The 27,422-nt window shown below is 42.9% G+C and overlaps 1 protein-coding gene and 1 long non-coding RNA gene across 5 annotated transcripts; one reads left to right on the top strand and one right to left on the bottom strand.

The window, feature by feature from the left end:
• Positions 1 to 90: 90 nt before the first annotated feature.
• On the top strand, positions 91 to 19,244 carry ATP5F1C (ATP synthase F1 subunit gamma). 3 transcript variants are annotated; one of them, XM_045072377.1, is made up of 10 exons: positions 91 to 244; positions 9,254 to 9,288; positions 9,832 to 9,963; positions 11,967 to 12,171; positions 12,735 to 12,878; positions 13,220 to 13,284; positions 14,942 to 15,097; positions 15,550 to 15,646; positions 18,448 to 18,484; positions 19,101 to 19,244. In XM_045072377.1, the coding sequence occupies exons 1-9, from the start codon at positions 189 to 191 to the stop codon at positions 18,452 to 18,454; spliced, it is 897 nt and encodes a 298-aa protein (XP_044928312.1). In that variant the 5' UTR covers positions 91 to 188; the 3' UTR covers positions 18,455 to 18,484; positions 19,101 to 19,244. The 3 variants fall into 3 exon arrangements, with proteins under 3 accessions (XP_044928312.1, XP_044928313.1, XP_044928314.1); XM_045072378.1 differs by lacking the exon at positions 18,448 to 18,484; XM_045072379.1 differs by lacking the exons at positions 18,448 to 18,484; positions 19,101 to 19,244 and having other exon boundaries at positions 15,550 to 15,650.
• A 1,015-nt stretch (positions 19,245 to 20,259) lies between these two features.
• On the bottom strand, positions 20,260 to 27,420 carry LOC123389793. 2 transcript variants are annotated; one of them, XR_006604450.1, is made up of 3 exons: positions 27,262 to 27,420; positions 23,664 to 23,918; positions 20,260 to 20,636 (listed from the first exon to the last, which is right to left on the bottom strand). It is a non-coding gene; the product is annotated as an uncharacterized LOC123389793 (long non-coding RNA). The 2 variants fall into 2 exon arrangements; XR_006604449.1 differs by lacking the exon at positions 27,262 to 27,420 and having other exon boundaries at positions 23,664 to 24,612.
• Between the last annotated feature and the right edge of the window lie 2 nt (positions 27,421 to 27,422).

Below are 27,422 nucleotides of genomic sequence, written 5' to 3'. Positions count from 1 at the left end.
CGAGCCGGAAGGAGGTGGGGCTTCGGGAGACTGAGCCCCGCAACGCTCGCGAGGCTTCCCGCCTTCTGGCGGTAGGAAGCGAGACTGAAGGAGAAAGCCGGGGGGGGGGGGGGGGAGGCGCTTGGAGAAGGTCCCGCGCAGGCGCGGTGAGGCCTGTCTGACCGACCTTCAGCCGGGCGGATACCACCATGTTCTCTCGGGCGGGCGTCGCTGTGCTCTCGGGCTGGGCAGTGCAGCCGCAATGGTATGGCCGCTGGCGAGGGGACGGGAGGGTTACGAGGAACGCAGGAGCTCGGTCAGGGGAAGGAGGAAGCGAGTGGAGGCGAGTGGGACGGGACAGGGGTCGCAGGGCCTGCGGGGAGCCCTGTCCCGAGGAGGCCTGCGGGGAGCCCTGTCCCGAGGAGGCCTGCGGGGAGCCCTGTCCCGAGGAGGCCTGCGGGGAGCCCTGTCCCGAGGAGGCCTGCGGGGAGCCCTGTCCCGAGGAGGCCTCGGGAAGCCGGGGCTGCCGGAAGTCCCCTCCGCTCCGGGAAGGGTGCACGAGATGTCTGCGGTGACAGCAGGGGCTCGCCGCGTCTGCTGAGGCGGGGTGGGGAGGGGTGAGGGCCGCGAGGAGCGGTCATCTGGGACCTCGGGGTTGAGACTTCAGCCCGAACTGGTTTCAGGGCGGTCTCGGCTTCGCTCAGCTAATGCTGGCCCCGGCGGAGACCGAGGAGGCCGGGCCGGGCCGCCGAGGGGGAGGGGGAGGCCGAAGGCAAGGTCTAGGGGAAGGTGAAGCTGTGCTCTCTGCCCTTGACGCCTTTTGAAACCCGCTGGTGTTGGGCAGGGTTTGCGCGGGCCATTCAGAGCCGTGCGCGGCGGCCGGGACGTGTATTGAAGCGCTTGGCCCGCAGCGCGGGCTCCTGGCTGGGCCCTGCTGCCTAGAACCCGTGCCTGCGCCGGCTCGTGGTAGTTCGGGTGCGAGAGGGGCCCTAAAAATCCGTCTGATGGCGATCGGAAGGCAGGGGCACCTAGCCCTGTCTTGAAACCGTTGTGTGGAAGCAGTAACCCTGCAAGGTCATGAGGTGGTCCCAAGGTCCCGAGGAGGAGAGGACATAGACGGCTGTCCAACGCGGTCTGTGAACGGCCGTGCAAGCTTCAGGATTTTCAACATCGGTTTCCGGAGGGGGGGAAAAAAAAAGGCAAACCCTGCGTATTAGAAGGCCAAGCCATGGGCAGATAAACGTTGGTTTGTGGGTGGTACCGTACGATAGGATGAAATGTCTTGAAGCGAGACCGAATGGAAGAATTTCAGGCGCGGTGCTAAGGGGATTATTAGCCCAAAGCTGAGTGTCGCCGTTCCTCGGATTCGCAGTAAGGAGGAATTCTAACGAGCTGCGCCGCAAGAGTAGATTTTGGGTCCTAATTTTCGGGCGGAGGGACTGTAGACCCTTAATGGAAATAGGTTCGTTTTTCATTAAGCCAGGAATTCTTAACAAGAGAGGAAAAAATTGGGGTAATGTAATGAAATCGGATGTGAATACCTACAGAAAACTGTCGGTGGCTTTGCCTTCAAAGTCAGATTTTTTTTTTTTTTAATATTGAAAATGAGTATTCGTGGCAATTAAATCACCTTAGTTGGATTCTCAGTCCTATAGGTTGTCCCATTTGTCACTCACCCAGCACGCATTTGTGGGGTGCCTGCCCTAAACCAAGTTGGTACTGTGGAAAGTACTGAAAAGTCGTGGTAAACAAATACATATGGCCTTAGCTTTATGGGACAGATTCTGAGCTGCTCAGCAGACATCAGCTCTCCTTGCCCTGTTGCTGTGCAGAACTGTCACCTGTCAGTATTTTTACCTGAGGCAGTATCCAGTGGAAAGACTTTCTGAAACTGGGACAAAATATTTTACATAAAATTGTAGCAGTTTAAAAAAAAAAACTTGTAAGGCAATTTTAAGATCTTAAAATAAAAGATGGTTTTAAATAAGACTAGTCTGACATAACCGCTAGGCTCCTAAATTGGAATGTACCTTGACAGATAGAGGTTGTAGTCCTGACCTTAACCTTAACCTTTAGAATGTTGTTTTAACCTGGTAGGTTATGAATATTCATCAAGCATTGAGGGAAAGCATTTTCACGTTATTCTGTTATTCCGGGTCCCCTGTTGCTTCCCACTCATAATTGTGTTTTAAATTCAGAAATGAAACCCATCTTAATGTTTCACACTCCACAGAATTTGGAAGGGGAGAAAAAATAGCTTTGCCTTTACAGAACCACGAAGGGGCACTTTCTCTGTTCTGTTTCGGTTATTGGAAGCTTTAAACATGCAACTTGTTATTTTTACAGGTTTTGGGGGGATGAAATGGGAGGTTAGCTTAACTGACATTAGCTAAATATTAGGCCCTATTAAAATCTTAGTGAAGTTATAGTAATTGTTTAGGGTATCAGTAAAATATCCTAAATTTCAGGAACCTGTTTTTAAGTAGCATTTAAGAAAATGGAGATAAGGAAGACAAGTGTGATTTTTTTTTCTGTCTTCAAATCAGGGGAATATACATTTCTATTTCGTGTTCCCCATTCTCTAAAGTGGAAGTGTTTTATGGTAGCAAACCAGTAGCCATAAACTGAATTATATACACTGAAAAGGAAGGGAGATGGCTCTTGAGGAGACAGAAGGCTGATTGCATCCCAAAATTGAGGTGGCAGATGTTTACTTATAAAAGTAAAAAAAATGTGAGGCATCAGGGTGTGTAGTGTAGGAGATCCACCGACTCAGGAGCCAACTACCAGGATTTGGATCTCCACTGCCACTCACCTGGCTATGTGACCCTAGACAAGTTAGGGGTGTCTCTGCCACCATTTCTTCATCTGTTAAATGGAGGTGATAATAGTGCATAGTTCACTGGGTTACACGAAGGTTAAGTGAGTCTGTGTTTGTACAGAACAGAGGTGGTAGGGGAAATGGTGGTGTGTATCCAGAGACAGGAACTGAAAACTGTAAACAACATTATGCATTTCCTACATAAAATGTAAGAAAGTTTATTGTATTTGCCAAACAAGACTGGACCATGGGTGGGCGTGGGGGAAGTGCCAGGAGGTTATTTTTTTGGCGGACAGGCAGGTGACGGACTTTTATACAATCACTTATTATTGGAATTAGACCTACTTCATCATTTTCCCTAAGAATTAGCTGCTGCATTATATACCTTAACAGTCTTGCAAACTCTACTTTCTTGGAGGAATCCTTCCCCCAGCAACCTTGCTGGCTCCCTTCTCTGCTACTTCTCTTAGTTCTGCTAACACTGCGGTATGATCATAGTAAATAATGGTAGTCCACACGGGTGCCTGGGTGGCTCAGCTGGTGAAGCATCTGCCCTCGGTCCAGGTCAGGATCCTAGGGTCCTGGGATCCAGCCCTACGTCTGCTCTCTGCTCAATGGGAAGCCTGCTTCTTCCTCTCTTACCCCCCCCCCACCCCCGCTCATGGGCTCTCGCTCTCTCTCACACAAAAATAAATAAAATCCTTAAAAAAAAAAAAATGGTAATCCACAACTCTGACTTTTCTATCCACTGTATCTGATATGTTTCAGGTTTCTCCAGTAATCTCCCAAGGATTTCTCAGGACTTGATGCAGTTTTCCAGAACAAATAGCTGATTCAAAACTTTGTATTTTCTTTTGCAAAAATTACATATTCAGTAGGGCAAACTGCCCCTAGAGAGAGTTGGGGTCAGCTTATGGTTATTCTGTTGTATGTACTCAAGTTGTACTTAAAAACAGAGTAACATCGATTCTGAGTGAAACTGAGTGAAAGCTAAACATGAGAGCACTTCAAAGTAGGAAATTAGGGCTTATGCCAGCATAAAGAATCACAGATCTACCTCTTCATACTCTCACTTGGGATATTTGTGGAAACCAGAACATTCTGTGTTCATCCAAATATGGCATGGTTAGATTTATTCCCTGATATTCTCTGACTAGAAACTTATGTCCGTTAAATTGGAGTATCCTAAATCCATAATGTCCAAATGTCGCTCCTCATATTCTGTACATTTAGATTGGTCGGAGTGAAGAAGTTGATATGCCCCTCCCCCCCCAAAAAAATTAACAAGTAATGTTATTTTCTTTTTTTTTTTTTTTAATTTAATTTATTTATTTGTCAGAGAGAGAGCTAGCGAGAGCAAGCACAGGCAGACAGAGTGGCCAGGCAGAGTCAGAGGGAGAAGCAGGCTCCCTGCGGAGCAAGGAGCCCGATGTGGGACCCGATCCCATGACGCTGGGATCATGACCTGAGCTGAAGGCAGCTGCTTAACCAACTGAGCCACCCAGGCGTCTCAAGTAATGTTATTTTCCATTATGAAAAGATGTTAGTGGGATGGTTGGTATGTCAGGAAGTGTGCTCTGAAGTCCAGAGCTTGGAAGCTTTTATCTTTTCCTCTAGAGGATCCATTCTTATATCTAAATCTAACATTTTTCTTGTAGTCTCTGTCCTTCTCTGTATTTCTTTCTCTATGACTGCATAATACTAGTAGTAAGATATATAAGTCAAGAGATTATTGGGGCACCTGGGAGGCTTGGTCTGCTTTTGGCTCAGGTCATGATCCCAGGGTTCTCGGATCATGCCCCACGTTGGGCTTCCTGCTCATCTGGGGAGCGTGCTTCTCCTTCTCTCTTGCCTGCCACTTGTGCTTGCTCGGTCTCAAATAAATGGATTAAAAACTTTTTTAAAAAAAGAGAGATTGTTAAAAATGTTTTGTTTATGATCTTTCAGACTTTTTATGCACATAAATATATACAATCACAAAAATGGGATCATGACCATAATTTTATAATATCCTTTTCTGAAGATATTGTAAAGAAGCTTTTTTTTTTTAATTTTATTTTTTTTAAGAAGCTTTATTTCTTAAAATATTTTATTTATTTATTCAACAGAGAGAGATCACAAGTAGGCAGAGAGAGAGAGAAGGAAGCAGGCTCCCCACCAAGGAGAGAGCCCGATGTGGGACTGGATCCCAGGACCCTGGGATCATGACCTGAGCCGAAGGCAGAGGCTCTAACCCTCTGAGCCACCCAGGCGCCCCAAGGTCATTCTTTTTATTGTATATTCTGTGGGTTTTGACAAATGCATGATGACATGTATCTAGTTTCACTGCCCTAAAACTCCCTCCCCAGAATCCAAGCAACCACTGATCTTACTCTTGTCATAGTTTTGTCTTTTCTGGAATGTCAGATAGTTGGACTCAGACAGAATATAGTCATTTCAGATTGGCTTCATTGCTTAGCAATATGCAGTTACGATTCCTCCATATCTTCCATGACTTGATAGCTCATTTATTTTTACTGCTGAATAACTCCATTGTATGGATGTACACGTGTGTTTTTCCATTCATTCACATATTGAAAGACATATTGGTTGCTTCCAGTTTTTGGCGATTGTGAATAAAACTGCTATAAACATTCATGTGCAGGTTTTTGTATAGACATAAGTTTTCAGCTCAATTGGGTAAATACCTAGGAGCGAGATTGCTGTATCATATGTTAAGACTGTTGAGATTTTTAAGAAACTGTCAAACCATCTTCCAAAGTAGCCATACCATTGTGTATTCCCACCAGCAATTAGTGAGAGTTCCTGTTGCTCCACATCTTTGCCATCATTTAGAATTATCATTTTTTTAAAAAAAAATTAGCCATTCTTGGTGCACCTGAATGGTTCAGTTGGTTAAGCATCTGATTGTTGGTTTCAGCTCAGGTTATGATCTCCAGGTAGTGGGATCAAGCCCTGTGCCTGGTTTCATGCTGGACCTATGGCCTGCTTAAGATTCTCTTTCTGCCTACCTCTCTCCAAAAAAAAAAAAAATTAATAATAATAATTAGCCATTCTTACAGGTGTGAAGTGATATTTCGTTGTTTTAGTTTGTAATTCCCTAATGATATGATACTAAGCACCTTTTTTTTTAATGCTTCTTTGCCATATGTTTATCTGTAGTGAGACTTGTGTTTAGATCTTTTCATTTTTTATTTAGGTTTGTTTTCTTATTGTTGAGTTTTAAGAGTTCTTTGTATGTTTTTGATAGCAGTCCTTTATCAGATACGTGTTTTGTAAACATTTTCTCCTGGTGTGTGGCTTAGTTTTTCCTTCTCTTAATAGTGTCTTACAGAGCATAAGTTTTTGAAATTAGTAAAGTCCAGCTTCATCATTTTTCTCTCATGGATCATGGTTTTCATGTTTTATCTAAAAACTTAGAGCCAGACCCAAGGCACCTAGATTTTCTCCTGTCACATCTTACAGAAGTATTATAGTTTTGTGTTTTATACATAAGATCTATGATTCAAGTTAATTTTTGTGAAAGGTATAGAATTTTTTTAAGCTTTTTTTTTTTTTTTCTAAAGATTTTTATTTATTTGACAGAGATCACAAGTAGGCAGAGAGGCAGGCAGAGAGAGGAGGCAGCAGGCTTCCTGCTGAGCAGAGAGCCTGATGTGGGGCTCCATCCCAGGACTCTGGGATCTGTAACCTGAGCCGAAGGCAGCGGCTTAACCCACTGAGCCACCCAGGCGCCCCTAAAATCGGTTTATTGATACATACAAACTAACTTGCTGAGGTTTTGTCTAAAATTGTATTGAACAAGTTGGGAAGAGTGGACATTTTAGTAACATTGAATCTTCCTATTCATGAATATGAAATCTCTCTTCATTTATTTAGATCTTTGTTTTATCAGTTTTGTAGTTTTCTTATAGCATATTTTGTTAGATTTATGTCATCTTTTTCTGTGTGTTATTTTTATTGTGGTAAGGTAACACATAAATTTATCGTCTTAACCATTTAATAAAGAATTATTTACATTTCTATAATACATATTTTATAGATTTATAGATTTATTTATTTAAAAGATTTTATTTATTTGAGAGAGAGGGAAAGAGAGAGCACCAGCTGGGGAGAGGGGCAGAGGGAGGGAGAAGCAGAGTCCCTGGTGAGCAGGCACCACCCCTACCCCCCCACCCCCCAACCCTAGAGCTCTATCCTAGGATCATGACCTGAGCCCTGGGATCAGGACCTGAGCCAAAGGCAGACGCTTAACCCACTGAGCCACCCAGGCACTCCTCATACCACCATTTTTAAGTCTACAATTCTATGCTAATTGTTTTTCTTTTTCTTTTTTTTTAAATGCTATTATTTTTCTAACTTGAAATTCCCAGTTGTTCATAACTTATGAAAAGAAAGCAATTGGCTGTACGATTGTTTTTCTTTAACCTGTTGGTGTGATGCATTATATTATTTGATTTTTAAATGATAAACCAGTCTCTTATACCTAGAGTAAATCCCACTTGGTTGTGGTGTATAATTCATTTTAATACATGTTGGATTCAATTTTCTAATCTTCCGTTAAGGAATTCTGCATTTATGTTCATGAGAGATAATGTCCTCTAATTTTCATTTCTTAAAATGATTTTATCTGGTTTTGATATTAGGGTAATGCTGACCTCATAAAATTAGGAAATACTCCCTCTGCTTCTAATTCTACTAGCCTGTTTAGGCCCCAGCTTCCGTCTTCCATGAGTTACAGATCTCTTTCTCAAGTCTCAAAAATCTCACGTTTCCCAAGCCCATTGCACATTTCCACCTCATCCCATGGTCTTTGTGTCATATTCATTAAAATTCATTATCTCGACATTATCCCGGAAACAAACAGGGTTGCTGGAGGGCGGGGGTGGGAGGGAGAGGGTGCCTGGGTGATGGACAGTGGGGAGAGTATGTGCTGTGTTGGGAAAAAAATTTTTAAAAATTAAAAAATAAAATTCATTATCTCTAGAGAGATCATCTCCACTCAGTTTTTCTACCTTGGTTAACAATACTATCTACTCCGGGCATTAAAGTGGAAATCATTCTTAACTGGTTTCCTTTCCACTCTTGAGAACTTGCTCATACATCTTGTCTTCCTGTTGCTTCGCCAGCACAGTAGCTGAGGTTCTTGCCTCCTCAGTCCGGAGGCTGCCGCAGCCCCATGTGGTCCCCATGTCATCAGTGTCCCAGTGTCAGCTTGTGGTTCTCGCCGCCATCCGTGGTACTTCACTGAAAAACTAAACTGGATGTGGCTTATAAATATTCATTGTTCCCTGCTACCTATAAAATAAAATTTAAACTTAACCCAACCTGTGTCTCCAGGTTCAAGAGTATGTCCTATTTGGGAATGTCTTCCTTAGGCCTTCTTTATTTATGCACAAATCTACAGATTCTTCCGTTCTCCCATGGAGCTTTCTGAACCAATACAGACACTTTGTAGAGATGTAAGGGCTAACAGATCATTTCTGTTTGATAGCATGTTGTCTTCCTCAGTAGGATGGCAGCCCTCTGGTATTGATCTCTTATAAATGTGGCTTTCATTAATATACACATGTGTGTGTTTAACATATATTTAAGTCAAATCATTTTTACTTCTGTGCATTAGCACTTTAGTAATAAAGACTAGAAAAATATTTAATGTACATTTTATGTTAATCTTAAGTTTTTATGAATCTTGTTTATGAGATAATAGTGAGCTTCTTGTGGTCACAGACCATGTCCAGGAGCATAGTAGCTGCTTGGTACATTATTTGAAAAGATTTTGTTTATTTATTTGAGAGAAAGAGAGAGCATGAGTGGGAGGAGAGGGAGAAGCAGGCTCCCCCCTGAGCAGGGAGCTGGAAACTACGGGCTGGATCCCATGACCAGAGTGAAGCCAGACCCTTAACCGACTGAGCCACCTAGGTGTCTTGCTTAGCATGAGTTGGAGAAGTTAAAAATTGGTTTAAATAAACTCCTTTCACACGTGTGGTCATATTAGAATGTATACTTGATCCTAAGTGTTACTTGAAGAAGTTTCAGTGAACTAAGGAATTCAAGGTAGCTTTTTAGAGAGGGGGCTGACCTTGGTTTTCAGTATACTTGGATAGCCTAACAAGGGGAAGGACTTTTCTGTCGTGGAAGCAGTACAGGCAAAGGCATGAAGGTGGGGCAAGAGCACGTGTGAACTTCATCATGCCTGCGGTGGAAGGTCTGTGCTAGGGAAGACAAAATGAGGCCTTTGGCAATAGGGTTTGGTATCACTAAGGGATTAAGTATTTGTGTGTGTGTGTATGAATATGTGTATATCAGAGTCCTGTGTTTAATAGATTGTTTCCTTATGGGACATTCTTTAAATTTATTAATTTTTTTAAAATTTATTAATTTTGATGGGTTTTCTTATATTATGGGGCTGTTTTCAGAAAACTAAAATATCTTTAAAACCTTTATTTTCAGGATCCAAGTTCGAAATATGGCAACTTTAAAAGATAGTAAGTACTTTATCTCAATATGTGAATGAAGAAAAGCTAAATTTTGACAAATAACAATATGCTGCTTTAGCCCATTGTATATTTGATCAAAATTGACAGAATGATTCTAGGTCATATGTGTGTGACATTGAACTTGTTTTGGGAAAGACCCGTGTGAGGCAACAGACTGTTGTTCTCTTTCTGTTGTCTGTACCATGACAGTGGTATTTTATGTTTTTAATACATAATTTTTTTAACTAAATACATGACAATGTAATTAAATGTTTTAAATGTATCGTGTGCTGCCTCTTCTGTGGCCATCCTGTCCTGTCTAAGAGGCAGCAGGGCTTGACCTTCTGTTCACATGGCCGCCTTGCCTGTCTGAGCAGCAGCTGGCTTTTAACCTTTGCTCAGTACTCTTTCCGCCTTCAAGCCTCAGCATCGTGCTGTTAGTTGATGGTGTAAGTGCTGATTTTTCTGCCTTACAGTTTAGAAAGCTACTGCCATAAATTCACAAGTGAAATGAGAACCCTTTTATCATAACACAGTACTTCTGTTTTTCAGTTACCAGACGACTAAAGTCGATCAAAAACATCCAGAAAATCACCAAGTCTATGAAAATGGTAGCAGCAGCAAAATATGCCCGAGCTGAGAGGGAGCTGAAACCAGCTCGAGTGTACGGGATAGGATCTTTGGGTAAGTGAAGGGTGTAATACACAAATTGCAAAGAACCGTTTAACAGAGATCACCACTAATGACTTATCTGGCGCTTGGTGACAACAGGTCCAGTCTCTGTGTTTGACGTTACTCATTTTTCACAGCCACCCTACGAGGGTCGGAACGTCTAGAGTCCCTTCTTTGCAGTTGAGAAACACTAAAATCAATTAACTTGCTCAAGGTCACATGCCTAGGCGATTTGGCATCAAAGCCTGCCTGTTAACCGCTGTGTGTGACTCTGTGCATGTTGAAAATGCTCTGAAAATCTGCCCAGACTATTAACTATATATTCAAAAGAACTTAGAAATATAGTGCATTCAATTCAGGTGCTTGACTTCGTTCTATGATGTTGTGATATGCTGGGTTGAAGACTACGGGGTGCAAAGGTGATACCCTACAGCAGAGGGGACTGGGCAGGCATGGACAGGACGCAGGAATACGCGAGTGGAATGTTTAAACATCATCCGTAAAGAAGGCAAATTCTGCTTATTTCCAAAGTGAAGAAAATTTATGTCTTATCTCTGTATTAATACATCTACATATTAGATTTAATTGCTCATGTGAAAGTTTCTTGTGCTCTTTCGTATTTTTTAAACATCCATTTACACTGGTTTAAAAAAAAACAACAAACTTCGCGTGAGAAGATGATAGAGCAGTAGGCCGTGGTGGAAATGAGTCCTTGCTCTAAAACTGCCACATTAGTTTCACGTGAAAGGTCAGAGGACAGTTGGTAGGTGGGGGAGGTTCCAGCCATCCTTATCACCTCCAGCCCTTTGCTCTCAGAGTCCCATTCGCTGCACAATAAATCCTAAGCACCTTGGTGGCTCAGTAAAGTGTGGCTGATAAATTACTCTAGCCTATTTATGAGGGGAAAGTTACTTCACTATTCACCTTTCTTGCTGATATGAGAAAATATAATAAATTTGTTTCCCTCAAGAGTCTAGAATCACAAAATTATCTCACAAAGAAGCAGCTGGTCAGTTCTGAAGTCCTTCAAACCCAGTACTAACTGTTAGCTATTAAGTGGCTGATCATTTTAAATATTTGAATTAGAAAATCCCTGCTCTGTTAGGACAGAGGTGATAGCAAGAATTTTGGTGAGATGGGTGAATGTGGCCGTGAAGATACGCCTTGTACCTGCGGGGGCCCAGCTGCTGAATTCACCCTGCGTCGGCACCCAGGCCACGGGCCTCCCAGAGGTTGTGCCTAGCCGGCCCCTGAGCAGGCACATCCCTGGGAGATGTGCAGCACCCCTAGCGGTGTTGCTGAACTTCCCCTAAACTGCACAGTGGTCCAGGAAGCGCCACCCAAGCCCTCTTCCCTCCTTCCTGCAAGTCAGACCTGTCTCAGGATGTGATGGCCTTTCTGACTCCTTCCTGCCTTCTCCCGTAGCCGTTTCCTCTGTTTCCCCAGGAAAATCTGTGCATATCCCATCCTGTTTAATCCCCTCTTGGCCCCTGCTGCTTACAAGACTGGACCAGCCAAGTGAGGTAGTAAAAGCAATGCCCCAAATCAGAGTGGCATCTGCTGTTTTAATGCCAGCAGCTTTTGTAAGAGTTGATACGCAGGTTATATGAGCAGGTCAGTAAGTACCTGCTTCTTACTTTTTTGCTTGTATCCTGAAGATCTGCATCCTTCACAAGGCTGATAGAGATAAGCTGGTACTCTGATTCAGTCCTCCTTACAAATTCTTCAATTGTACTAGAGATTTCTTTAAGTCAACATTTGAGGTAAATTGGCCATTAATTGGCCATTGGGGGCCTATATCATATAGAGATTGAACCCTTCACGGTTTCAGCCTAATGTAGATAGATCAAGTACACAGACAGCTTTGACTGTATTGTTTGACGCCACCTGAACTGAAACGCACTGTTTCGAAAACAGCCAACTCCTTCAAGTCTTTGGTAAATTAGGGATTTGGGGTGTATTTCGTATATGTTACATAGTTTTAAATTCTTGCCGTTTGTTTGTTTGTGTTCAAGCTCTGTATGAAAAAGCTGATATTAAGGTGCCTGAAGACAAGAAGAAGCACCTGCTTATCGGTGTGTCCTCAGATCGAGGGCTCTGTGGTGCTATTCATTCCTCGGTTGCTAAACAGATGAAAAATGAGGTGGCCACGCTCACAGCAGCCGGGAAGGAAGTCATGCTTGTTGGAATTGGTGATAAAATCAGGGGTATACTTCATAGGTAATTGAAATAGATCCTCTTGGTGTGGCAGCGGGTGCGAGCATGAGTAAGTGGGAACGTCTCCGATCGTTTCTCCGCACGGTGTCCTTTTCTGATACCTGTTTTTATACCCACAGAGAGGGTTTTGTTTTCATTTTTTCAGGACTATCAGAATACATAGATTTCTTCTGTTTTTTACTTGTATCGTGTTTCACTTTCATCCAACCCATGAGTGGAGCACGACAAGAATATCAAAAGCCAGTTGGCATTTTAAATGAATGAGGGCTCTCAAGCCAGCACAGCCTGGAAATGTCAGAAATCAGCAGCATTTAATTGAGATGGGAAGGAGAGAAGTACAGCACAAGAGAGGCCTGATGATTAGTGCTTAGTTCTTGCAGCCGCTAACTGATCATGATAGTGGATGCCACGACTCCATGCAGTGGCCACATCCCTGCTATCCCCACGCCAGCCTGGCCCCACCAAAAAACTTGATTCACAGTGATAATACTTTTTCTCGTTCCCTGTGTTATTTAGGCAGAAGTATTCCTTTAAACTACTCTTGTAATCTCCTGATTCTCTTATAGGACTCACTCGGACCAGTTTCTGGTGTCCTTCAAAGAAGTGGGAAGAAAACCTCCTACTTTTGGAGATGCATCCGTCATTGCCCTTGAACTGCTAAATTCTGGATATGAATTTGATGAAGGGTCTATCATCTTTAATCGGTTCAGGCAAGAAAAACTTAGAAATCAAAGCTTTTTCATGCTTGTGTTCATACTTTAAAATAAGTAAATACTTAACCATTTAAAATATTATTTTGTGGGGTGCCTGGGTGGCTCAGTGGTTAAGCTGCTGCCTTCGGCTCAGGTCATGATCTCAGGGTCCTGGGATCGAGTCCCGCATCGGGCTCTCTGCTCTGCAGGGAGCCTGCTTCCTCCTCTCTCTCTCTCTGCCTGCCTCTCTGCCTACTTGTGATTTCTCTCTGTCAAATAAATAAATAAAATCTTTAAAAAAATAAATAAATAAAATAAAATATTATTTTGAGATTGATATTTGCTTGTATAATTTCTAGGTCTGTCATCTCGTACAAGACAGAAGAAAAACCTATCTTTTCCCTTGAAACCGTTGCAAGTGCTGGTAAGTAGTTTTTGCAGGAAAGGTGTTTCTCTGTGTAGAAAGCAGAGATTTAGACGTTTGGGAAAATAGTGTTTGTCAGGGTGGCCTTTTCAGCAGCAGCAGAATAGTCGGGCTCTATCACCATCTGTCAGTGGCATCTGTGATCTCTTAATCCATTCATTAATGACTCCTACTGCATTCCTTTGTTAATAGAATATAAATAAATACAAGATTCCACATGCTTTCTATTCTCAAAGATTGAAGAGCCTGGCCAGAATTGGCTTTGCTGTCTCTGGGAACTCTGCCGAAGCACACATGACTAGCAGCTCCGGAGTCGTGACCTGAACTGATTTATGTTGACCCACTCAGTTCTCTTGTCATACTGTGGAGTAACGTCATCATTGCTCAGTGAAGCATCCTAGAGATAATATTCTGGAACTGATTCTATTTTCCTGAGACATTTCCCCCTTCTATACATAGTATTTCATGTATTAAGATGTATACTTTTTTAACATTTTCATGTCTCAGGTTGGGATGTTCCTACCAGTCAGTGGCATGCCATTTTTATTTTTATTTTTTTAATTAATTTTTTTTTTTTAAAGATTTTATTTATTTGACAGGCAGAGATCACAAGTAGGCAGAGAGGCAGGCAGAGAGAGAGGGAAGCAGGCTCCCTGCTGAGCAGAGAGCCCGATGCGGGGGTCGATCCCAGGACCCCGGGACCATGACCTGAGCTGAAAGCGGAGGCTTGCCATTTTTAATTGACTCTTGTCACTTTCTTTTTTAATGGTTCCAAAATCAGGGTTATCATCGATAGCATTTTAAGTTTGATGAAATACAATACTTCTTCAGCACTTCACCCTAATGAATGAAGGTTGAGTTGTGCCACTAAATTTCTGCAGCATAAATTTCTTGCATCAATAAGATGTATGTTGGCATCTGATTCCTGGCCCAACACTTCCATATCCCATTTCCCTTTCATTCTCCTGATGGACACCTGCAGATTTCTCCAATTATCAGAGGGCTGACTTGGGATTTTTGTATTCCACTAAATGAGTTTCCATTTTTTCATTAATTCTTTTATTTTTTTTTATTTTTTATTTTTTTTATTTATTTATTTTTAAAGATTTTATTTATTTATTTGTCAGAGAGAGAGCAAGTGAGAGCGAGCACAGGCAGACAGAGTGGAAGGCAGAGTCAGAGGGAGAAGCAGGCTCCCTGCGGAGCAAGGAGCCCGATGTGGGACTCGATCCCAGGACGCCGGGATCATGACCTGAGCCGAAGGCAGCTGCTTAACCAACTGAGCCACCCAGGCGTCCCCATTAATTCTTTTATTTAAAAAAAAAAAAAAAAAAATTGAGTATTTGCTTACATTGTGCCAGATGTATGCTATCCAGAGGACTCATGACCATGAAATATGGAGAAGTTATTTTAATTGTTGGCTTCTTCATTTTCATTAAGTTAAGCATTTGCAGTAGAATATCAGAGGCTTTGCTTACACATTATATTCTGAAAATCTGCTATAATCTATAGTGTGGAAATAGATGAAACTTTGAGAACGGAGTATTTCGTTGACTTCTGCTCTGTAATTATTAAGGGTTTTTATAGTAGTCAGCTGTTTTAATCCAATCCCTCTTTACTGTATAACTTCAAAGAAATCTGTGCCTTGTTTGAACAGAGAGCATGAGCATCTATGATGATGTCGATGCTGACGTGCTGCAGAATTACCAAGAATACAATTTGGCCAACATCATCTACTATTCGCTAAAGGAGTCCACCACGAGTGAGCAAAGTGCCAGGATGACGGCTATGGACAACGCCAGCAAGAATGCTTGTAAGCAACAGCGGGTCTCCTCTGAGAGCACTCTCCTGCTGAGCGTAGCGTGAGGACCTTTGTAGCCAAACGTTACCGTCCCTAAGTACACCAGGAAGCAAGGGCATAAGGATCTGGTCCCAGGCTCTGCCACTGATTCTGTGACATCTTAGACCAATGACCATGTCCTTCCTTGAGTTTTTCATCTCAAAAGATAGAAAAGTAATCATCTCTGCCTTAAAGGAAGTATATATCACTTGGTAGCAATGAAGTTGCAAGTATTTTGAAGAGGTGTCTATGGAAGAGGTAGAAATACCTTTGTGAGATTTTTGAGAGGGCAGGTTTGGTACCCAAAGAGACATAAAAATTCTTATTTTTAAATTAAGCAGCATGCATCTGTGAATATGTTAAGGAACAAGTGAATCTTTCATAGTATTAGATTGTGTTGTCTAATCCCTTTTTTTTCTTTGTAGCCGAGATGATTGACAAACTGACTTTGACGTTCAATCGCACCCGCCAGGCTGTCATCACGAAGGAGTTGATTGAAATCATCTCTGGTGCAGCAGCTCTGTAAGTAGCAGCAGACTGACAGCCTTCAGACACTTCTCCTCTCTCTGGGTCTGCTGGCTGAACGTGAGCGTGTTTCAGTTTCAGTTTCATTTTGCTCAAGGTGAAACGATCCATTGCCTAACCTTGTAATCTAATTAAGGGTATAAAGGTTTGGTGAAAATGAGATCTCTGGTTTCTTCTGCTTGTTTCACACGGAAACTTTTGGGCTTAGTTTCTTCTTTTCAGAAATCAGCATATTGCTATTCTAGAGCATTAGGAAAGCCTTAGAGTAGCATTAGGAGTAAGGATGTAAATGTGATTAGGAACAAGGAATAAGGCATTAGGAATAAGAATGTAAATGATTCACTATCATTTATAAAATCTGTCTTGGGAACTTAAAACATTATAAAGCAAGCCTTCACCCTGTAGGACTGGTTTTGGTTTTGGTTTCATGTAAATCTCAGGTTTTTTGGTAAATCTTGGTCAAAATTGGTTCTTTCCTTAACTAAATTTTCTATATTAATACCATATAATAATGTACCATTTTCTTCAAGAAAATTTCTTGGTTGTCTCGATATGTTAAGGTTTATGAAGCCTGGGTTGAGAAAATGGGGATTCTGTTTTTAAAATGACTAAATTGAACCCCCACCATGTGCCAAGTCAGTGCCAGGAAGTGTCAAAGGATGTGATCAAGGCTTTGGTGGGTACAAAGGCTTTTGTTACATGTTAACAAAAACATGCAGGTGATTCTGATGAGAGGTAAATATAGAGTAAGTTATCTTTGTCTCTTCTTTCTGACCTCCTCCTAATTGATCGCTAAGTTTTGTAAATTTTACCTTCTAAATATTCCTTGATCTTACGTGATGCCACGTAATGCAGATCCTTACCATTTCTCTCCTGAATTAACAAGGATATCAAGTGCCCCTGTGCTTGACACTGAGGATATAGTGGGGACAATATTTGCCCTCAGAGAGCTCACAGCTCTCATAGGGAAAAGAGACACCTTACAAATTGCAGGAGAAAAGGGGTCAGTGTACTGTGGCTCAGAGCCAAGAGCATTTTTGACATTTTGAAGGAGTTACTTTGTTTAAAAAAAGAGACAGTATGTGATTCACAAAGCCTACAGTATTTACCGTCTGACCTTGCAACAGACTGTTAGGAAAAGAGTAGAATCCATTCTCTTACCTAATCATTCTGCAAAACACCTTAGCTTGAGATACGGAATCCTGTGTTTTCTGGCCACTAGACTCTCTCGTCTAGTCTTGCCACCGCCATCGAACTTCAGCCACATGCATATACTTCTAGTTCTACAAGCATGTTGAGCGCTTTTGCCTGAAATGCCCTTCTTTTCTTCCTTTCCACCCTGGATTCTTCCTCTGATCGACTCCCACTTCTCTTTGCTGAACTGAGAGAAGCCGGTCTTTCAGAAAGCCCTCCTTCGCCGTTCGGGTGGGGCATCCTTTACTGTCCTGTGGTTCCCCTTCTCAGCATTTACACTGTTTTCTTAGGAATTGACTTTATTTGCCTGTACTCCTGTGGCTTGGGAGTGACCCTGTCTTACTTTTGTAGCCCTACCACCTGGCACATACCTTCTCAGTGAATATTTGTTGAGTGAATGAGTGATGAAGGAATTCCTAAGGAATGGAAATTCAGAAGAAGGAGAAAAAACATTTCATTGGGTGTGTGAAATGTGGATCCATGTTTAAGAAGTAGGGATAGATAGGTTTGTCACTAAGGTGAAATTTAAATTGGTCCTTAAGTATACTCTGTCCAGGATAGAAACTGGGCAGAATGCCAAAGAGACATAAAACTGATGGAGACCATTGTATAAGTTGTCAGTCAGATCCATCAGCTTTGCTAGCCAAGGCGTCCTCGACTTACTTTGCTTTCCAAGCATGACTTTGTTAAGACTAACCCATCTCTCAGTCTAGTCACTAATGTTGTGTTAGCGTCCGAGTACAGCGCAATGATGAATGGCCCTGCCACTTACTAGCGTGATAAACTTGGCTGAGATACTCTCTCTGTGACTCAGTTTTGTCCTCTATAACGCGGGGGCTCAGGCTAGGATTACGTAAGCATATTATTCATTCTCTTCCTTGGTGTGTATCGTATTGCTAATGCTAAGCTGTTCTTTTCCTGGTAAGTGTGAGGAGGCCTGGGGGAGAGAGCTGCCTTCTGAAGGTTTCCAAAGAACCAAGGATCTGGTTTGGCTCTTGAAAAGGGAATGCTGGGAATGAAATGCAAGGATACAGCCTCTGCAGTATTGAGGAGTCTCGAACCTTGGGAAACCTGGCTAAAGAGTAGCAAAACCAAGGGAAATGAAGAGAGGGAGATTGGGACATAAAAACTGAGAATCTGCAATTGACTATTAAATTTTGGCTTTCTAGAAAAGTAGACTAAATCCGTTCTTAAGGGTTGGCTGTGCAGTCCAAGCTTGGCGTGTTTATATGAATGGATTGCATGCTCTGTAACCAATCAGTTATCCAGGTTAAAACTGTACTATTTAATACAAACACATTTGGCTCTTTGGTAATACACTGTGTGCTATTCATAGGAGAAGTAGTGGCTTCAGTTATACTTGCGTAGTCTTGCCTTCTTGCATCAACATGGTTTTATTGTTCTAAACCAGACCAAAATGAGTAACTTTTTATAACAGTCATTGAATCTGTTTTAAAGGAATATTTTGGTAACGAATTTACATGGTATGTTCAAGATACCGAGTACGGAAATGGATGTTTTTAGTTGGAAACGATGCCTGATTAACTAGCATGGAATGCTTCCTGACTGGCTTGTTTTGTCTTTTCTCCTAACATAATAACCAGGGATTAATGAAAACCAAGTTTCATCCTCAGACAAGAGGTAAAGTGGCAGCATTTCACACTCTCTCCCCAAACACCTCCAAAAAGAAATCCAGACTAGATATGATTGACGCTGATTAAGCAACCCTGAAACAGATTCTCTGAGATGTAGATTTGGGCCCATTTATAGTAGCTGCCAGCTTGTGGTAGCATATGGGCAATGCCAGGGGGCTTTTTTTTTTTTTTTTTAATCAAATACTAACTTTATGGATAGAGATTTAGCATTATTTTGAATTATTAAATACAGATGAGTGAAGAGTGGTGGTTCTCAGACTATCATGATGGTCTCAGGACCCCTTCTTGTCTGATATAACAGAAAAGAGCTAGATTTTCCTGTTTCTGCATTAATTCTCTCCTGATAGTACACATCATGTAGCCTCTAGAAAATGCCATATACTCTTCAGAATGAGTAAAACAGGCATATAAGAAAAGTAGTTGTATCTTCATAGACCCCATGGAAAGGTTCCTAGACCAAAATTTGAGAACAGCTAGTTTATAGTAACATTTTAGTATGTAAAGTCAGTTCTTTAAACCCCACTTAAATTGGTGTTATCTCTTGACATCGCTCTTTTTCCCTCCAAAACTGACTTTTATTTGTTCTGTACTTTGTTTTACAGGTAAAGAAGAATAATTCAGCCAGCTGATTTTATTTTTAGCTTACTGCTGTCCTTGTCAGAAGAAATTGTTGGTCCATTGTTTAACCAATAAAGACAGCAAGATGTTTGTAAATTATCTTACAATAAACAACTTACCATAAGAAAGTCACTGTCTTTTCTTGTTACATAGAAACAGTAACTAGTAACTAGTAGTTTTCACAATGAGATGTTAAAAGTATCAAAAAATACTGACATGCTACTGCTAAATTTTTTTGGTAAGAAGATAATTTAAGAGCCTCTGCTGATTTCACAGTACCAGACTACCCTTCCAAAGTCCAGAGTATTTGGGGTGGGGAGGAAGGAGGAGGCAACAGGCCACAGGCTAACCCAGGCTTTCATTCTTACGCTCTTTCAAAAAGAACATCCAACCAAATGAAGTAACAATGCTGTAGGAGTCATTTGCTCTTTCTTATCTATTAAGTCTAAACACAGGTGCACCTGGGTGGTTCAGTTCGCTAAGCATCTGCCTTTGGCTCAGGTCATGATCCCAGGGTCCTGGGACCTGGCTCCGAGTTGGGCTTCCTGCTCAGTGGGAGTCTCCTCTCCCTCTCTGTGATCTCCCTTTCACTCACTCTCAAATAAATAAATCTTCAATAAATAAATAAAATTTAAATATCTTTTCCAAGTTTTCCACTGAGAAACCTTTCAGTATAATTCGTTCTATACTCACATTTAGATAACCATTAAGACTGGATGCCCAGCCTGATTATGCACAAGTTAGCCATGCCAATATGTCAGGGTTTTCTTTTTGTTTAAAATAGGAAAATAAGTTTGTTTAAAGGTTTTTATTTTATTTATTTATTTGACAGAGTGAGAGAGGGAACACAAGCAGGGGGAGTGGGAGAGGGAGAAACGGGCTTCCCGCTGAGCAGAGAGCCCAATGCAGGGCTTGATCCCAGGACCCTGAGATCATGACCTGAGCTGAAGGCAGATGCTTAATGACTGACTCACCCAGGATCGCCTAGTTTTTTTGCTTTTATAAATTACAAATGCAATATATAAATTATAAAAGTAATATATAAATTACAAAGACTATGGAACTATAAAAAAATAATAAAAATATATACCCATTCTCAATTTGTATGGTGCTCTTCTAAAAACCATTAAATAAATTCATCTATTTAGAAAGATGTCTTCAAATGCTTTATTATTTTGCCAACTGCTTCCACAAAAATGAATTGAACAGTGAGTAATAGGAAAACTGATGAGCAACCACAAGCCTGTAAGGAACGGTACTGCCTTCCTATAAGAGGGCTGCGGGGGAGAAGCTGGACGGCCCCCAGGGTCCTTCTCTAGCTTCCCTGAGCCTTTGTAAGAGTCACTGGGTGGGTTGATGAATGAGGCTGAGGCATCAGGTGGACACGTACGTGTGTTCAAGGTACCAGATCACCTTCAGGAATGTTAGCAAGGAATGGGGCCGGGGGCGTTTTTTTATCTTCTAAACACGCTGGTCCACCTCCAGTGTCAAGGACAGCAGAATGCTTCTCTGAGGGTGAGCTGCATGTTGTAGACAACACAGCAGGGAGAAAAGCAGGAATGTAAGCACATTGCTGAGTAGAAATCCATGAGACTCAGCATAACAGACTCACAGGTTTGGAACGGGGGACAACAGCTGTGGGGCCTCATGGCGCCAGCCCTCCATTTGTCTCGAGTGTGACTTTCTGCTCCATCAGTGGTCTTATGTCAGGTGTGTCACTCATCTGGGTTTGATCTCATTTCCTGTGTCACTCCCCTCGCTCATATTTTGCTGGAGAAAATCTTCCAGGTAAATAGGTAAACCTTTTAAGACCTTGCAGATCTTAAAATATCTGTTCTATGACTTTTTGTGGCACCTGTGGGATGGAGACCCCGCTCAACCCTTACGGGCGGTATGATCTGGAGCAAGTGACTGATTCCATCGTCTTAACATTGGTAAAGTGAAGATGAAGATAGTAGTTAGTGTGTCGGGTTGTTAGGAAAATCAAATGAACTAATGCTTGCCAAATACTTAGCATCTGATACAGGGTGTGCTGAATAGGAGGTGTTGCCCCCAGTGCACCGGGGCCCCCTCCGCCTGGGCTGGAACCCGCTGGGCACGGGTTCTTTAATCCCAGTACCCAGCACTGCCGTGTCCAGATAATGACTAGGGCTCCTAGAGGGAGTCAGAGCTCTGCTTTCAAGATGATCAGTCCCCCGGTACTGGGTCCTCCTAGTGTGTCAGCAGATGATGTGACACTCGGACAGCAGCTACCCCTTGTCCCCACCGCTGCAGCTCTTGGAGAAGGCTCTTGTCTCCCTGCCACCACGAGCTCACCTCAAATCCATTCTCCCAAAACACCTTCACTGAGAGAAAACACATGTGGTAAAATTCACTGTTTCATTAAAGTGCATTAATTCAGGATTAGTAGAGATAGTTGTGCTCTAAGCCTACAAGCGACTGCAAGACGAATTGTAGAAGGCGTACATTTATCAGGCACTGACTGCCTGCTAGATATGATGCTGTCTACTGGACATTGATCAGTAATTGAGATGAACACTAGCTGCCCTCCTGAACTATACGGCCAAGAACAGAATGATGAGTTTTGTTTAGGGCATCCATCAAACGCTAAATTTGAGTTGATAGACATTCGTCCAGATAGACATTCGTCATTGATAAGATGCAGTTAGTTACACTAGTCTGAACTAGAAAAAATTTTAGGATAAATCATTATTTTAGGGAGTCATCTTTATATAACCATGAAAATTACCAGAGTGAAGCATATAAAAAGAGGACAAATGCTTAAAAAGTAGGCAAAGGTATTAGAGGAGAAAGCAAATATTTGATACAATTGAAAACAGGGTTCTCGGGACGCCTGGGTGGCTCAGTTGATTAAGCAGCTGCCTTCGGCTCAGGTCATGATCCCGGTGTCCTGGGATCGAGTCCCACATCGGGCTCCTTGCTCCGTGGGGAGTCTGCTTCTCCCTCTGACTCTGCCTGCCACTCTGTCTGCCTATGCTCACTCTCGCTCTCGCTCTCTCTCTCTCTGACAAAATAAATAAAAAATCTTAAAAAAAAAAAAGAAAAGAAAACAGGGTTCTCAAGTTGGGAAGGAGGGAGATTTAATATGAAATGGGAGGAGGTAAGGAATATAGAATTAGGGGTTTGAATCAGGTATCAGTGTATACTTAAGACATTTGGAATCTTCGTTTTTCTAGCTTTCTCTACTAAAAGGCCCTGAAGCAATGACACCCCAGTAATAATGAAGGTCAGCTAGAGCTCGTATCTTGGTTTCTAAGTAGTGCTCCTCACTGGGAAGAACTGGAGCCCCTTAGAGAGGTGGCTAATTCCTAGTCTAGGGCAGGAAAAAGCATAAGGTGAGCCTGGAAAAATCTGGTGCCACCAACTACAGAAACACCCAGTGAATGACCAAGGTGCGTTAAAAGCATACAGCAACCGGACTGAAAGGGCGTCTGCTGGCCAAACGGTACAATTGAAGCAGCAAAAGAATAATAATGTGAAGAGATTCTAGCCCACTGAATAAAAAAGAATGTCTGACTCCATACTAATAGCATACTAGAAAAAAATGAGACAAGTTTCTAGAACATCTGCTGAGAAAGGTAGAAAGAGATGCTGGGATTAGAAAAATCACCACTTCTTAACCACCAAAGAATGACTGACTGACTCAGAAAGAGACCAGACATGGAAGCTCATAGAACCAGAGTGGTGAAAGGTTGGGGAGAAGCAGGTCAAATCAACTCAAAGTATCACCTTGTAGATTACATATTAATCTCAAAGTTAAAAAAAAAAAAAAAGATACTTCACAATGGAGAGACTGGTTGATACCTAAGGTTTATAAATGACCAAACTTCGTCACTAGCGATGGCACAAAATGACTCTTGCTGTTAACCTGTGTAAGAATATTATTGCCAAAAATGTTTAGCATGAACCTAATCAGGTGAGAAATACTGCAAGACATTCTATAAGATGACTGTCCTTTAAAAAAAAAAAAAAAGGAAAACACAATAACAAAACTTAGACTTTGCAAAAATATAATAAAAGACAAAAAAGAAATAAACGAAAGCCCTAAAAAACAACTGGGGGGGGGACCTAATCTTATCAAAAAACTCTAGACGTGTCAACGAAATGCAGTGAGTGAATCTTAATTAGATTCTGGATTGAAAAATTATAAAGCTATAAAAGGCATTTGGGGATCATGGGAAGATCTGAATACCCACTGGATCCTGGGTAATGTACTACTGTATCACTCTAGAGTCTGTGTGTGCAACAACGTATTACGGTGTAGTGGAGAGTGATGCTCCTCTTAAACCCTCCCAACAGGACTTAGGGGTGTGTCTCCTCCTGCCCCCTAGCTTCTGGAACTGTGTCAGGACACAGCCATTAGCACTTAACCCTCTTTGGCATTGCCTCAGCTGGAGATTGCCCTGCCCCAGGTCCCAGCCCCCACCCTCCTGGCAGCCCACACCCAACGCCTGCTCAGTGTGGGAATATAAAGCCAGTCCCCCTTGCCGGAACTCAGCAGAGGAGGTCTCCGTTCCCACCTCTACCTTCTTTCCATTCCTGGGTCCTGATCTCAAGAGCACTCCTATGGACTGAGCTCCATCTCAGAAGGCTGCTTCCCAGACAGTCTTGCTTGGATCAATTTGTATCGGAAGGGGTGGAGGCAGCAGATTTTAGGATCTGGGTCACCATCTGGCTGGTCCCAAGGCCCTCAGCACTGGTGGTAGATGGAGCATAAGGTCCTGGCATAAGGTAGATAGTTCCAGAATGTGCAGGTTGTAACACTTTTTACCACTGGCGAACTAGGGCGGTATAAAAAGGAAACAAGCTGGTATGAGGTATCAGTGTTCAGATATTCAAGCAAAGTGGGGACAATAGGACGGTACAACAGTACAGGCAAAAAGGGCTGGGCTTCCCTGCATATCAGTCAGAAGCCATGCACATGAGCTCATGATAAGGGAAGTTAAGGCATGGGGAGGAAGTCACCTGATGAGTTTTAGAGATGGTTCCCAGGACAAGGGTGGGTGAAACAGACAGGTAGCCAATGAGTGGGCTCCTCAAACAAAATCAAACCATTCATGGATAGACAACTAGGTGGCTGAGGACAGTTGCCCCAGTGAGCAGCCATGACTCCTTGCCCAGCATCTGGATCTGAGCCAATTTTCAGACGGAAACTCTTAAGGCTTTAAGAGGAAGAAGTCAACACCAAATGGAGAGAGAATGATTTTTCTCCTCCTCCCACAAAGGAACCAACAGCCATTGACTCAAGTAACCACCCACTGGAGAAAGGAAATACTCAAAATGTACATTTTGAGAATTGCTGAACAAGGGGCAGAGTTGAGACTGAAACCAGAAGATGCAGAGTCATCGTGGGCCTCTGTTAGAGTGAGGGCAGATGAGCCCAGTAATAAATGAAGTACTGGGTCCCTGGTTGATAGACCCAGTCAGTGGTTGATTCCCTGATTTCTTTTTTTTTCTTTTTTTTTTTTTAAGGTTTTATTTATTTATTTGACAGGCAAAGATCACAAGTAGGCAGAGAGGCAGGCAGATAGAGAGAAAGGTGGAGGCAGGCTCCCCGCCAAGCAGAGAGCCCGATGTGGGGCTCGATCCCAGGACCCTGAGATCATGACCTGAGCCGAAGGCAGAGGCTTTAACCCACACAGCCACCCAGGTGCCCCGATTCCCTGATTTCTTGATGTGTAGTTACATTAGATATTTAGGGAAGTTGGCACAACTTCCACACAGGTTCCTGAAAAAAGTTTTTGAGATTGGTCCTGCGGCTCAGAGGAGGAAGGGGAAGGGAGAAATTAGTGGCATCCTTAAGGACCCAAAGAATGCAGGGCCAGTGGTCCTCATTGTTTCTCCATGTATCATTGGATAATTGGGCCCCTACAAACATAATTCTCAGTGACCTGCCTGCGAAACTGTCCTTGTCCCCGCAACTCTGGTTCCTCCAGGTTGACAGTTCTAATTTGCAAAAGGGGGAATGCTTTTGGCACGGGACACACAAGAGTCCCATTGAAATATCAGCTACCGGGGCGCCTGGGTGGCTCAGTGGGTTAGGCCGCTGCCTTCGGCTCAGGTCATGATCTCAGGGTCTTGGGATCGAGTCCCGCATCGGGCTCTCTGCTCAGCAGGGAGCCTGCTTCCCTCTCTCTCTCTCTCTCTCTGCCTGCCTCTCCATCTACTTGTGATCTCTCTCTGTCAAATAAATAAATAAAATCTTAAAAAAAAAAAAAAAGAAATATCAGCTACCATTGCCAGCTGGGCACTTCAGCCAGGGGTCAGCACACAGAAAGAGAAGTCATTATGCAGGCAGGGGTGATTGACCGTGATCGTTAGGAAGCCACGCAGCAGTTACACAGTGGGCAGCAAGGAGACCTGGTCGGCATCCAAGTGGTCTGGTTCAGTGTCTCTTGGTATTCTTTTGCCCCATGTTGATGGACCATGGGTAAATTCAACAGCCACTGGAGCACTCTCAACCTTCTGCAGGCTGATCTCCATCCCAGACATGACTTCCTGGGGGAACTGAACCTGTGACATATGGTTATGTGTGTGTGTGTGGGGGGGTGTTCTTGCTTTGAGGCGACTCATGCTTAAGTATTTTTCGGTTAAGTGTGATGAAGTTTGCAACTTACTTTCAAACTGTTCTGAAAAAAAAAAGTATGTGTGTATACGTATACAGTAAATGTAACAAAGCATTAACAATTGGTGAATCTAGGTGAAGTATATGCCTGTGCTTACACTTTTCTATTTCAACTTTGCTGTAGGTTTGAAATTTTCTGAAATAAAGGATTAAGGAGCTGAACACACACACACACACACACACACACACGTGTGCACACGCGCGCACACACACACACACACAGGCAAATGAAGAAGGGTCTAATATAGAAATTAGAAGGAGCCTCCAGCCCCGGGGGATAAAAATATATTATATGATTATAAAAAATAAAAAAAATTTAAAAAAAAGAAGGAGCCTCCAGAAATATTGAAGGTACAGCAAAAGAACAAGCTATTGTGAAGTCCAAGATATAAGATAGTTTCAAAATTAAGATAGTGTTCAACACTATCAACTGGCTACAAAATGGTCAAGTAAGGCTAGGACTAAAAGTGTCTAGTGGAGTGTGCTTCCCAAAGGTCCCTGATAATCTTAGGGATACAGGTGTCATTGAAGAAGATATTATAGGCACCCTGCCACCAAGCATCATCTCTGCAGAATTGTCATTTGGCTGAAGCACCACATTTTCAGTTGCACTGTGGTTTTAAGACTCCTAAAAATTGAGTATCTATTATGTTCACAGTTCTGGAATACTCCCTATAGGGAGAACGTAGATCCACTCAGAAACACGATTTATTGAGAAAGGCACATAAACTCAGATACTAAATGCACTGTGCCAAGCAGAAGAACAGAGAAACTGACAGGAAAATACAGAGGAGAGAGAAGAGGGGAAGGAAGGAATAGTCCAGAAGCTTGGGGTGGGGTCAGGGGGCACACGAAAGGGCATACTTAAGAGAGCATTAGATCAGCCATTACAATTGCCTTCAGGCTGGGTAATATTTACAACTCGAGAGATTTATCACAAAGTCCAGATTTCCGGCAATTTCGAGAGATCTGGCACACTTGTCCGGGGCTGGGAGAACAGTTCCCCACTCTCTCAGCCCGCTCCATCGATTTAAGGTACTTGTTTGCCCCCTCAGTAGGCAACTGAGTTTTACTGAACTCAGGGCTGGGATTCAAAAGAGGCGAGTGAGGAGGTATTTAGGGGAAGTGGCTTGGATTCGTAAAAATACTAAATTAAAATGTGATTGATCGCCCGTTCTCTGGTGCTCCCATAAATTTTGCACCGAGGCTCGTGTCTCACTCGCCTGCTTCTAACCTCCGAGTAGCGTGGGCTTGATTTAACCTACACAACCGTAAGCAGCAGCCTAGGCAAGATCAGATCCGATCAGATCCGCATTTGGGGGCACTGAAGTTCCCACGCTCCAAATCCCGCCCCTGAGCTCACAGCCTCTCGGGTTCCCACTTCCCTCTAACACCCGCATTTCAATTTCATATCCTGACTCCCAGTTTGGCCCCTAAGCCCCTGACGGTCCCCTCTCCCGTCCCCTCCAAGCGAGCCCACCCGGGAAGGCCCCAAGCACCTGCCTCCTCGGGCGCATCCTCCACCTGCGCTCAGCCCAGCCGTTTCCTGCATCCTCCCAGGCCCGAGAGTCGCTACCGACGCCATCGCTCTGCTCCAACAGGGCGGAGCTTCCTCATTGGCGCGCTCGGCATTCGGCTAGTGCTGCCTCGCCCCGGCGAC

Source organism: Mustela putorius, unplaced genomic scaffold (genome assembly GCF_011764305.1).
Source record: "Mustela putorius furo isolate JIRA1106 unplaced genomic scaffold, ASM1176430v1.1 tig00004033_pilon_pilon_pilon, whole genome shotgun sequence".
Taxonomy (NCBI): Eukaryota; Metazoa; Chordata; class Mammalia; order Carnivora; family Mustelidae; genus Mustela; species Mustela putorius.
The sequence above is the reverse complement of the archived record's forward strand: the minus strand, read 5'-3'. Positions and strand labels throughout refer to the sequence as shown.

Coding starts and splice junctions, on each gene's coding strand:
- ATP5F1C (XM_045072377.1), top strand. CDS start 189: ATGTTCTCTCGGGCGGGCGTCGCTGTGCTCTCGGGCTGGGCAGTGCAG. Junction 12,172..12,734: donor ATCAGGGGTATACTTCATAG/GTAATTGAAATA, acceptor ATTCTCTTATAG/GACTCACTCGGACCAGTTTC. Junction 12,879..13,219: donor ATCATCTTTAATCGGTTCAG/GCAAGAAAAACT, acceptor TATAATTTCTAG/GTCTGTCATCTCGTACAAGA.